The sequence below is a fragment of the Varroa jacobsoni genome, unplaced genomic scaffold (assembly GCF_002532875.2).
Source record: "Varroa jacobsoni isolate VJ856 unplaced genomic scaffold, vjacob_1.0 contig05122, whole genome shotgun sequence".
NCBI lineage: Eukaryota > Metazoa > Arthropoda > Arachnida > Mesostigmata > Varroidae > Varroa > Varroa jacobsoni.
The window spans coordinates 122-12,461 of record NW_019215451.1 but is presented as its reverse complement, the minus strand read 5'-3'; the positions used below and the strand labels follow the sequence as shown (position 1 = coordinate 12,461).

At 46.0% G+C, this 12,340-nt stretch overlaps 1 protein-coding gene and 1 long non-coding RNA gene across 3 annotated transcripts; one reads left to right on the top strand and one right to left on the bottom strand.

Annotated features, from left to right (window-relative positions):
* Window positions 1-284: 284 nt before the first annotated feature.
* LOC147751762 (uncharacterized) lies at window positions 285-5,123 on the bottom strand. 2 transcript variants are annotated; one of them, XR_015315962.1, is made up of 3 exons: window positions 1,773-5,123; window positions 1,022-1,188; window positions 285-649 (listed from the first exon to the last, which is right to left on the bottom strand). It is a non-coding gene; the product is annotated as an uncharacterized LOC147751762 (long non-coding RNA). The 2 variants fall into 2 exon arrangements; XR_015315963.1 differs by lacking the exon at window positions 1,022-1,188.
* Window positions 5,124-10,838: 5,715 nt separating this feature from the next.
* Window positions 10,839-11,750, top strand: LOC111273160 (uncharacterized; the record flags this gene model as incomplete). The annotated part of the gene is given in 2 exon segments (XM_022854843.2): window positions 10,839-11,047; window positions 11,276-11,750. A coding segment is annotated over 1 exon segment (269 nt), but the record flags the coding sequence as incomplete, so codon positions are not given.
* Window positions 11,751-12,340: the final 590 nt, after the last annotated feature.

Here is a 12,340-nt window from a genome sequence, read left to right as displayed (position 1 = left end):
AAGTGCACTGGTAGGGGAGGATAATTTCGATAAGATAGTATATAGTACTGTGAACTATGTTGACTAGTGCTTGTCGCGGTTATTGTACAGTCATCATGTTATTATTGGTAGGGGATAACTACACTGGTAAAAAAAAAATCTCATACGATATGCAAGAAAATTGTCCTGTTTGTAAATTGTTATTATATCAGGCTACTGCATCGATTCGAGCTAATCTGAATTGAACACATACAGATAGAGTTAATAGCAGGTTTATTAAATCAAAATCAAAACGCGTATGCTTTTGAAGTTAGTTAAGCAATTTTGCCATTGAGGGCGTTCTACATGACCAAATGTCTCTAGTGTCTCATAAAATACGGATATTCCACAGAGTCATGCTAACAAATGCGATCCACTGGAGCTGAAATAAAACCTGCCGCGTTCAGAAGCGTACCTTTATAACAGCCGTCGTGTGATGCTTGGCTACCTAATCGATCTGAACGGCTGGGGACGCAATGGAGGACCAGCTGGACAATGTCCTCTCTGTCTCCAGCCGCTATTTGAAAGGCCTAGTTCAGTTGAATGTTTCCGTTAAGCGGTCAAACGCTACTTTTGGTCGATAGACCCAGCAGATATGTGTGGCCGACGACGCTTGTTGTGACACGTCGATCTATACCAAAATAAACAAGTCAAAAGAAAAAAAGACACCGTGCTGGTTCATATATTGAATAATTTTTATTTTATATTATAGTCAGAGCCATAGAAGAAATCGATGATTAAACAATAATTAAGTGAGGTTCCAATCAACTGGTGGTAATTAAATTAGTTCTAAAATGAACCTAACAGAAAGCTAACCGAAAAACTAAGCGGAACCGTATCGGGATATGTCTCATAAAACTATACACCTTCTTTTTTTGCATTTTTCTTGGATATTATCAACCCTCAATGTTTCGACTCGTCTGTGTAAGCGCTACGGCAAAACTATACCATAAAGCTATTTGGTCCAATAGCTTTAATGCAGATAGTGCAAATATGGTCTTACAAATTATATTAAAGTTGTTGAAAGGTCTCATGCGGAGTGACTTCGACGGAAGTTCAACGCTATCACAGATTAGTGAAGTACGTTTCAAACGGACGGCAGCATGTCTCCATGATGACGCAAAACCGTAGAATGATTTTGCCAAGATCACTGAGATTAGGGCTGTTATGCTGCGGGAAAAGCCAAAGTAAAAGAGGGATTTTTTCGGTTAATTCAGGTTCCCTTTGCGAAAGCCCCTAACATCGTCGACGTTATACTGCTGGCAACAGCCAACTTGATCGTATCGTATCAAAGGTCCGGTTCAGCTAGCGTCAACTAACTTCATAATCCCTCCAACGACAACTTCTGTCGTTACTCACCGGCCTATTTCGTCAAGTCGATGTAACTTTTTTGAGCTTATTTTAAAGATGAATTGAAAAGCTGATACCAACTCGATTCACTCTTTCTTCAAGTACGTCGTGTAAAAATTAGATGGGGTGGCTGCAGTGACAACGAATCGTTCTATGGCACAGAAACAGTCGCAGGTTTAAGAGATCATTAACGCACGAGGGTCTACATGAACTTTTTATAATAATAATAAGTAATGTCTTCGTATTTTGAGTATGTAGGTGCAAAAGCAGGTCGGACGATGGAGTGGAACCTATAGGAAATAAGCAGCAAACTGGGCATACTCCCTTTAAAAAGTATTACCTCTATATATGATGTGCATAGGCGTTTTATGGCATCAAAGCGTAGAGTAGCTCTGCTTGCTTACCTGACGCTCTCCATTGTTGTTGAAGTTTATGGCCGGAACTTCTTCAGTTTATGTGGGCGTCTCTTCGACTATCTTTGTTCGCGAAAATTACCCATCCAGTTACAAAAACATTATAGTTGAGGAGACAGATCTGGGAGAATGTTATCATCCATCCGGCGGAAACGAGATGATCACAATGCTTAACAGGAGTTTTTCACGAAAAAGAAAAGCGGAACGGTAAGTTAAGAATGGCCGCCAACGAAAATTTCTATTCACATATGTATATGGTAGCATGGTGCAGTTAAGAGGAATCCTCCAACTTACGGAGACGCATGAATGCTTCCTACATTACACACTAGTAGAGAAAAAAACACCCCCCACATGCACAGTCGACAAGCGGTCATGGTCTGACCGGCTGTAAGACCAAACATTTTCTGCCTATTTTCTGTGTTCTATCTGGGTTAGTCAAAAAGACAAGGCGAATCGAAGCCAAAGCTTGTGAAGGTGGAAGCAACGAGGTAGAACCGCCAGCACTGACGCACTAAGTGTACAACAGCAGCGGCTTCTAGCCAATGCGGTGGAAGTTCCTTCGTTCTGTACCCAGACGTGGCAACAACAGCGGTCCTCGCGCCGTCAGAGCTACGCTGGCGTCGACATTAAAGTCAAAATCTAAGAATGAGTAATACGAACGCGAAGGGGCTGAGTTACACCGTACTGCATTCGTTCGTAGATCCACATTATGACCTATTAAGCGAACCATGTAAGGGAAGAGCGCCATCTGCGTTTGGCTGGCCGGTTCACTCTTTGTAACTTGCTTGACGTTCAAAGAAGAAAAGGTCCAGTAGACAACGGGAAACGAAGCTAGTCGCCCATAGTGGAATCTCTGCTCCTCTAAGTTACTCCATAGCACCTTTCGTGCTAATGGATTGTCAGAGAAGTCGGAGTGTGTATGTGTGCGAACGACAACTACTGTGTAAACTGTGCTTTACTGAATGCTTTCTACGCCATCTTGAGCGGACGTATATGCCTCAACTGGAACGTTCCTCGGTCGGCGTCAGCAAGGAACTCACTTGGATCGGCCCGCCCTTGGATCGGATGACTTAGTGGTGGCTTATGGCGCCGTGGGTCACGTTATATTTGTCGTCGCGCACCTCCTGTGGCCAAGGACCATACTGGTTAATAATAATAATAATAATAATAGGGACAAGAACGGAGGATCTGGTATAACAATACATAGATACTGTGGCCTCTGTAAAAAGGCAATGCGGTTTTTCGTCGATGGCGCTTTTTAAGCCACCAATTTCCTTCTATAGCTATCGTCTCTGAACGGCATCCGTTCTCGGAGGTAACACCCACGATATCCTATTGAAACCAACTGCCAGATCCTGGTCTTTGGGATCCTGTTTCTTTTTTGTAGCTGGCCTCAAAAGATCATTAGAGACCACATAGTCCTCATTTGATCTGTGCGAATAAACATCAGAAACCTGGATGCGTAGATCCACACGTATTAGTTCGATAATATATCGAGACTATCGCGTGAACTGAACCCATTTCTTTATTGTACTTCATTTAATATACAATGCGCGGACAATTTATAGTCACAGTTGGGAGCAGATGGATATGTCAACGGTGTGGAAATGTACGTCTAGCGGCATACACCTCAGAATATTAATAGATAAGATCATACTGAGTTATAGAACTCTGTTTAACTACAATGAAGGTGCAACATGTTTAAAGTAATATTTTTGCTAAGGTACTTCATTTGGTCCTACTGTCTTATTAGAAAACGTTCTCGTACGCCCAAAACAGTCGATATAGTAAATCTGATCAGGTCAGTTGCTGCTCGGCCTGACCAGTAGCAGCGATAATTCATCGTCACCATGATCACCATCATCCTCGTCGTCGTCTTTACGCAGTTATAGTAGTGCTGATAGCCGTCGTTCAACATCGGGCGTCACCAGTTCGTGCACGGATCGCTTGCTTCATTGGCCAGCATCAGCAACGGCGGCCGAAGCGCTGAGACCACTACGGCGGCCTGAGCCGCAGTGCGATAACATTATCACAGTCTAGTGAACGAGCAACAGGTCGAACTTTTCCCAATGCCGATGAGCTGATCTGAGCTGGCCGTTCGTCTGCCTCTCTGTCGGCCTAGACGCCCCCCGCTCAAATCAGCCGAAGTCTCTGCCATGATCAGGAAGAAGACTATGACGTGGATGAGACAGAGTAACGATTCGTCGACGTTCAGTGCCGTTGCTCCTGCTTCGGTTGCCGTTGATGCTATGACTGCTTATTAATTGCAATAGTCGCAGCAGCGGTAGCGGTAGGTTTTCGAAAGCTTCGCCGGCAAAGAAAGAGTCAGAGTTGTCGGCAACGAGGTGGGAATCAATCCAGCGGGTAACCGTCAGTGGCCGGACAACTGGCCATGATAACATTCGAATTTGTATCCCTATATCATTGACTGCGTTGAGTGGTCGCCTATGAGGCAAAGGCCCGCGAACGCCGTTGACGACAAACGAGGGAGCAAAATCTGTTGTTGCTGATCTAATTCCTGCTCCTGCTGCTGCTACTGCTGCTGCTGCTGCTGCCGCGGGCACAACCCTCGGCGACGCGGCGATCGACGCCTGACGACCGACGGCGGACTGCTGATCGCCGATCGCCAGACAGTGATTGTTCGTGGTAGAAAACGTTGCTGCTTGAGTCTCTGACGGTAGCCATCTCCTTCTCATCCCGAAAAAATGTCGGCGACGACGACGACAACGACGACGATGGAACCCCTCCCCGTGCCGGCGAACTCGCATGGCCAAACGGTACGCTGTTTGCCAGAAGGCGGGGAAGATTTCGGCTGGGTCGTTGGGGCATTCGCAAGAGGACACTAGCGGACGCAAGAGGACGGTGGCAGCGGTCAAATTGACGTTGACCGTGCGATTCGATCTGATCACAGCGCCACTAGACTCTTTCGATGCCTGCATCCTATTGCAGTGAGTGTCGGCGACTGTTGGATTGCAGGGCTTCTTGTGAGATGGGTCTTCGTGAAGAAGAACAAAAAGAAGAACAACAACATCGACAGCGTGGTCAGGTGGTGGCTCTGACGGCGATTGCTCGCGATAGAGACGGTCTGTTGCCCGTCGTCATCCCGAAACGAACGCAGCAACAAGACGAAATACCGATAGAACGATCTGTGTATTTTCTTTACTTCGATCTACATTCCCCAACGTAATGAACGAAAACTAGCTGGGGCCCGAAGGAAAAGGGCCCGTCGACACGGGCCAAACGGGCAGGGGGTGGGGGCGGGGGGCGGACCACGCCAGGCTATCAGCGGTCAGTCGCTGCGGTAGCAGCAACATCCAGCAACGAAAGCTTCGTTTTTTCTCGGGCCTGTTCGTTAGCTGGCCACGAAGCTTCTACATTTTCTCGTGCTCTACATTACTAATAATTTAAAACAGAGCACGCAAAAAGGACATGCTCGTAAATTCGTCTCGATGCTATCCAGGTGATCGTGGCTTCTGCAACGAGCACCACTGTCAAGGGTATAAACAGGTGAAGGAAATCGATGGAGTGGTGAAGATGGACGGCCTGTGTCCGCATGGTGTATTCTGTATGATAATAATTACTATACACTTGTTTGTAGTGGTATCACGGTGAAGAAAAAAAGCAAAAACCTAGTAGATCTGGATCCGAGCTTAATCAAGTTTCAAATGAAATTAGTAGAAGATGGAAATGTTTCGTTAGGAAATATCAAAACAGTCTCAGAACAAGAAATAAAAATTGTGCGAAACAAATCAATGGCGAAGAGACGAGATAACGTGGATAATACGCTTGCAATTACAGATCACGTTTAACTACCGGTTATTGGCATAGTAGGCGATTACCGGGAACCTCAATTCTAGGTAGCTGAAGTTCGAACAGACATCGATATTGACCTTAACGCGAAGAAAAATATCATCATATCTTTGGAGGACGGCAACAAAGGACACGTTATTTTGCACGGTTCAATCGAGTTGTACGTATGAAGCACGACCCGCACGCTGCGATGCTGATCAAGGAACGACGTTCATCGTTCAGCGACGCGCGGTCACTTTTGGCAAACTATTAGCAGTATTACGAATTTCAGCTAAAAAGGTTGTCCAGTGCCAATACCTGCGCTAGACGACCGTAACTCCTTCGTCGACCGGTATTTCGACACGACAACGATCCAACAAGGCCGCAATATGGACATTGTTTCGTTGTCAACATCGTAGTCATTGCTCGTAGCTTATGGACTCTATTCTCTATAAAATTGTCAACAGGCAGCGATAGTCGATTTCGGTCGCTAAGCGATCGTAAACCAAACCTCGAATCGTCTGCTTCTCTTTAGAACACAATACCGCAATATTTTAGGGTAACGATCGTATTCGTTATTCCTTATCGAATCAACGTAATGATCCCAAGATTATCGGGCATCGATCACCCATCTCACCAGGATGGTTTCCTGCTTAGATTGTATATACATACTGCATGAAGACAATAACAATAATTATACCACATTCGTCTGTAGAGACACGTATGCATGGACGAACTTAATTGCATTGGTAAGCTTCAAGCTCAGTCGTGCTTTAGTACTATCATGTAATTCAGTTCTGTGCGTTACGGTGAACTGAATTCGTGGTGCGGCGCCCAGTTCAAAAAGGACAAAAGCGTGCAATTGGACGGCCGAACCGAATAATCGCGACTTCCGCCGGGGACTGCTGTTTCTGCTGCGCTGGCTGCTCCCCCGTTTACCGGAACGTGGGAGTCGAAGTCGCTGTCGTTATTGTAGTTTTGTACTGCTTCTGGCGGTGTTGTTTCAGACATTGCGGGCTCAAAGACAGTGTCGGCACTTCGTGGTCGCCAGATAATAACGCGGTAACTTCGGCTCTGTAAGATGATGCGCGAAGGATGCCGACTGCTTTTCGTTTACTTAATTCGCCCGTCGGTGTCAGAGCCTCCGCCGGCTTAGACTTTATCAATGGAAATATCAGCAGAGCCAGCGGTAGCAGTAGCAACAGCAACATGTCTTGACTGCACTCGTCGACGTAATCATCATAAGTCATGATGATGGTTACCGATGCGATAATCCCCGCAGTTCCTTACCGCGTCGCTTACGAGATGACCCAGCGTGTGGCTAGTGTGGGCGCATCCGTTCTCAGGCCAAGCTTGCTAGGCGCCTGACAGCGGAAGCTCGCCTCTAGCTGTTTCCGAGATGAATACTTGGACCGCCACGCTACGGTTTTTCTGCCATTGCTCCTGCTACCGCTGTTGCTGTTGAATCGACGGTCCCGAAGACGAAGGAGGAGGCGGTGGCGGAAGACGGGACATCCGCTGGCCGAAGCGGTGGCAGCAGCTACGACGCAGCAGCAAACGTAAAATCAGAATCAGCTGGAGGCTTTGCCATTCTATCGGACGACAGGTCATCGCATGTTCAACCAGCGGTACTTGGTTCGTATGATTCAGACGTTGACTTGGAAAGAAGAAAGTGTCTGTCGACGGCAAGAACGCTTCACCTAAGCATAGGCTCGTTTCTTTAGCTTGCTCGCTTGCTCATTGAGCTGAGTGACGACTACGACGTGATGTCCTTTCGGGCAGGCGTCATGGTTGGGTGGGTGGAACGACAAGCGCCCGCCATTCCTGTCGTAGTTAATACAGTCGGCTTTTCGTTCGGTGACCATGAGCACCTGTGTTGAAGTTCTCGAGATGCATGTGAGGGACACAGGCATATTCAGAAACAATGAGCGCTTCAGCCGTCTTTCCCACCAAAACAAAAATCTAAGTGTTAGACATTGCAGCAATGGTGTATCCCATTGTTCGCAGTGTCCATGAAGCACGTTGGTAGCGAGGATAACTCTCATTTTCGCCAGTAGCACTTGGTCTAAGATAGTACGCTCGAGCTGTAAAAGAGGGACCACTGCTTACATTATGATTCGAGGATATGGACACTTCGTTTTGAATCGCCACATCCGTTACTTCGAAAAATGCACATATGCAGGACTTCGTTCAATTAATCGCCTAGGTACGGTTTTCTGATACGTGCACTGTTGGCCCACATACATGTTATGTAGGCCTTGTTTTGTAGCTTGAATATGACGTAAAGCCTTCTCGCTGATGATCCTAGAAGGACATGGTTGTTGCAATGGCATGAAAATATCTATCGTAGAGCTTTTTTCCCAAGCCGTTTATATCGATACGTAGTATGTACGCAGGATCGAGGTATGTAGTTTCTGAACTTAACGTTACGGCATAGTATGACCAAGAACAATAAATGGAAATGTGAACTCCCTACTGTATCCAAGAGTTCAGTCGCAGCAGATTGGCTGCGCTAAAAAAGATGGAGGTAACATGTCGGTGGCCTGAGCGGGCCTCTCCTTCGAACTGCCATACAATGAACTACATTACGAGTGCCGCTACCGTATTGCCACCGTCGCCTCGTCCGTTGAAAAGTCACGCAACGTATTCGCTATCAACAATCGCATCGACCCGTTTCGAGCGACCCAGCCGCGATTTGCTATGCGCGTATTGCCTCAGTGAAGCCGACCAGATCTGTTTAGACTCCCCCACGTCCAGCCTGGCTAATGCATACTACAGCAATTCTCAGCCAAATAAGTAGGTGCTGGGGCAGAAGGCCGGAGGCCGTCGAAGCAGAGATGTGTGGGAGCCTACTACTGAACCGTGTAGCCTATCTCTCCCGTTTCCCAACGATGCGGACCGTTGATTTCGATCTTGCCACCGATCTCCTACGGTGCCTGTAATAAATAAAGACGTTTTTATTTTTTGCGCCATAGGCATCAGAGTACGTCGGCATCGGACTGATCTGATATATTTTCTTAGAAATCGATAAAGGTGAGGATAATTATATGCCAAATCTGTGCGAGTATCAGACGGCAATATTTAAATTTTTTGTAACTTAGCCATAACTGCACTTCTTATTGTGACGTATTTCACTTAAATTCAAATTTCAGAGATCTGGGTCGACGCATCAGTAAATAATATATAGTGCCCTTTTATTATCTAAGTTATGTACACGCTCATGGTCCGACTTCGATAGTGCAAGTAGTTTACATTGAATTCTTGCAATGATAGTCAATACGTGCAGAGATTGCGAACCTGTAATCGTAGCTTATATAAGAGAAAGCTTTCGGAATCTCTAGCAGATCACTTAGTATTAGTATCAAGACACATCAGATACGTTCGGAAGTTGCGATAGAAAAATTCGTGGATACTTCGTAAGGTGCAGGCCTACACTCTGTTGTCCAGCGTAGAACTGTCAAAGATCAACGGTCGAGTTTCATGTCCGTTGAGTGTCGTCGACATTGCTTCACACCTATCAGACTCAGGCTCTATAAGTGAACTAAAGCTCTCGTCAATCTGCATCCATTGCACCCATCTATCTGTTCGCTGACTTTTGTTATCTCGTTACAGCCTGCGGCTGCTGCCATATGCTTGAGTCATAGACAAATAGTCGGATCGAGCTTACCGAGTTTACTAAATTATCTACGGTCAACATGAATATTCGTAAGCAAAGAGTACAGCTCATGATCGTCCCACACCGACAGCTGGGTTTTTCTTCATTCATATTTCTGCATATAATAGTATATAGATGGTATATGACTGTGGCAAAATACAAACGGCACATTGTGTACTGAAGGAAGATAAGCGGATAGCCCATTTCGAGGCTCTTCTCGAGCACAGCCATGAAGACAATAGAGCTATTGGCCTCGAACGCAGAACGGTTGCGTCTGATTTCTCATGTGTTCTTTGCATTTGCCTAAAATTATTTAAAATGAAAATGGCAAAATTAAGGGTGTGTAGAAAATGTAGTGTTCTATTGATGCTTTCGGAGTTAGTACCCCAATAAATATGCATCTGTTGTAGACTCAAAATACAGTTAAGAAAGAAGCGTCTGTGTAGCAGCTACAACGGGATTAAATCATTCGGTGCGGTAATACCTTACGTGTTTGATATTTATGTAGACGTATGTACTTGAAATGGCTAGCCGATAATTCTGTGTGGAGTGAAGGACGTTTAAGACATTAGGTAGATCGTGCACCGTGCATCGTGCAGTCACGCTGTAAAGCTTCAAGTTGAAGTATTGGTTCCGTTCGCAGTATTTATTAAAATTTCGATCAACTAATACTCCACCGTATGGAAAGCCAGATTCAAATGAAACCGTTCGAAATTATTGTAACTTAAAGAAGAAATTTAGTCGTAGTAAGACAAGTTATAGTTCCTGTATGCCATTTGAAAATAACGTTACGTGCTTATCCAATGAATGATCAGGTGTTGCCTACGCAAAACCGAAAGACACTCACGAAGCTTATTAGACAAAGCAGTATCAAGAAATTGGCAAATATGAATGTCAGATTTCAAATGCGGCCTAAAAGTTGGCTAGTCATAAATTGTACTTTAATTATCCTCTGTTGGATCTAAGGCAATGATATCTCTGAAAGGCTCAACCGTTCTCTCTATTTGAACCCTTAACAATATGGATTACGAACCTCAATACAGTTGAGTTCATCTAACTGTGGTGTAAGATATCTACCTATTTATCTGGCATACGTCATGACGTTGGATCATTTTTCCCATTATATACGTATGATTCCGTGCGGCCCATTATGTTTGGATATGCTTTCCAGCTTAACCGACATAGACTTCTATTATAATGACTGTTATAGCACCTTTTACATAATGAGTGTACGCGTGCATAGCTGAATGTTTCAGTCCCCGAATCTCTCCCGACTTGGCACCTGTTCCCCATATTTTGTCGATTCTCATCATCTCCCCTTAGCCTATGGTGCTATTCCAGTCCCATTGGCATGGAGTAGCGCCTTTCTCTAAATCGTTCCTATGTAGCTATTTGCGTCTCCTTGGCGTGACTCGTCCGTAGACCGGTATGTTTGGTGTCGACATCGTCGTCGTGGCCGTAAGGGGACGTGAGGCTCCGCCGCCGCCGCTCGCCCGGGGAGAGGGTCGCCGCTGTTTGGCCCCGCCTTCCGACGCACGCTGGCCTAACGCGCTGTCGCTGTCTCAGCCATAAGACCATTCAGTTGTCGTTAGATAGTAAGCGTGCTTCGACCGTGAAAGTGGTTTGGCGCACAGGGTGCTATAGTGCTTGTGTGATCTTCCATGGAATACATTTATCTAGCAGTCGGATACCCGTGTAACCTCCGCTACCACAATACTTACTACGACCGAATACGCGCTCCAGTCGCAAAATAGAACTAGTATATATTGGAGATACAGCGTACGTATATCGTACGGAAATTGGCTAAAGTTTCAAGCAAAAGGTTCGTTGTAGTTGTTGCTGCTGCTTTCAATTCTGCGCGCAACGTATCGCCGTTTTCAATAGCGGCAAAACGCCTTATCAACAATTCACTCAGATCGGAACTACATATTATATTAACCCTGTGATAGTATGTCACGTCCGTAACATCGCGCCTACCATAATTACGTACCGATGCAATAACATCGCCTGTCCTTCTCTGTGCATGTGTGTGCCCTTGTCGTGTTCACAGACTCCTCTAAGCTGGCGCCACCCGCGCACCGGCGCAAACACCAACGACCTCAGCACGTCAGTACGACGCTCGGCGCACCTAGCAGCCAGAAAAACAGTATCAAGTCGGAACGCCTGACCCCGGAAGAGTCGGCCTCAGTCGTCAATACGCGGCCAGGCACCACTAGTCCGGTTAGTCCACACAGCACAACAGCCGTGCACTCCACTATGCCGCCGGGCTTCTCCGCCGGCATCGGATTCATGCTCGGCCTGCAGCAGGGTCCACTTGGTGGGCCGTTAGGTCCGTTAGGCCAGATGGGCCACCTCAGCCCAGTGGCCACAAGCCCCGGAACGACACCTTCAGCACCAACCGCCTTTAACCCTGCGCAGCTGAAGCACATGGAAATGGTGATGAGCAGTAATAGCAGCAGGGACTATTCGAAGTACCTGCGATCTCTTGCCGCTAAGTATAACAGCAATAATCCCTTAAACGAAAGGTATGTAACCAATGCTTATTATACAGATACATACATACGTGTTTCTATAGATGAGTGGATAGGTTTCATCCACAGCGAAATTCCATTGATTAATTACCAAATACGCAATTTTACGTTGGGGCGTCAGGTAGTGCCTATTTATCGTACAAAATGCATGTGGAAAGATAGTCTGGCACGATAATCTACTTCCTCTGATCTTGTCATTCTCAAGACTTCTTTTGCACCTCTGAGCCGATTCCCAATTGAGAGTGTCCTCCTCGTTCGGACAACCCTGTGGGATTCGTCATCGCCATGCCAACATTGTTTGGCCTTGTCACAACCCATTTTTATTTCGAGAATGTAACTAATTTCTGATTGAAAATAACGCTATTAGGGTGGGGCATCCGGTAGTTTTTCCGGGTAGCTCAGCTTATATGTATGTACGTACAAACTTCGCTTTCTCCTACTAGCGGTCCATGTTTCTATTATTGTCAGCCTTTCAAACTCGGCTGCAATTAGCCAAAAAAGGAGAGTCGTAACCTGTACCACAGTCTACTGTCGGACCGTTAATCACTAGCAGGTTGGTGGGAGGACCTCATTCTTCCGCCTCT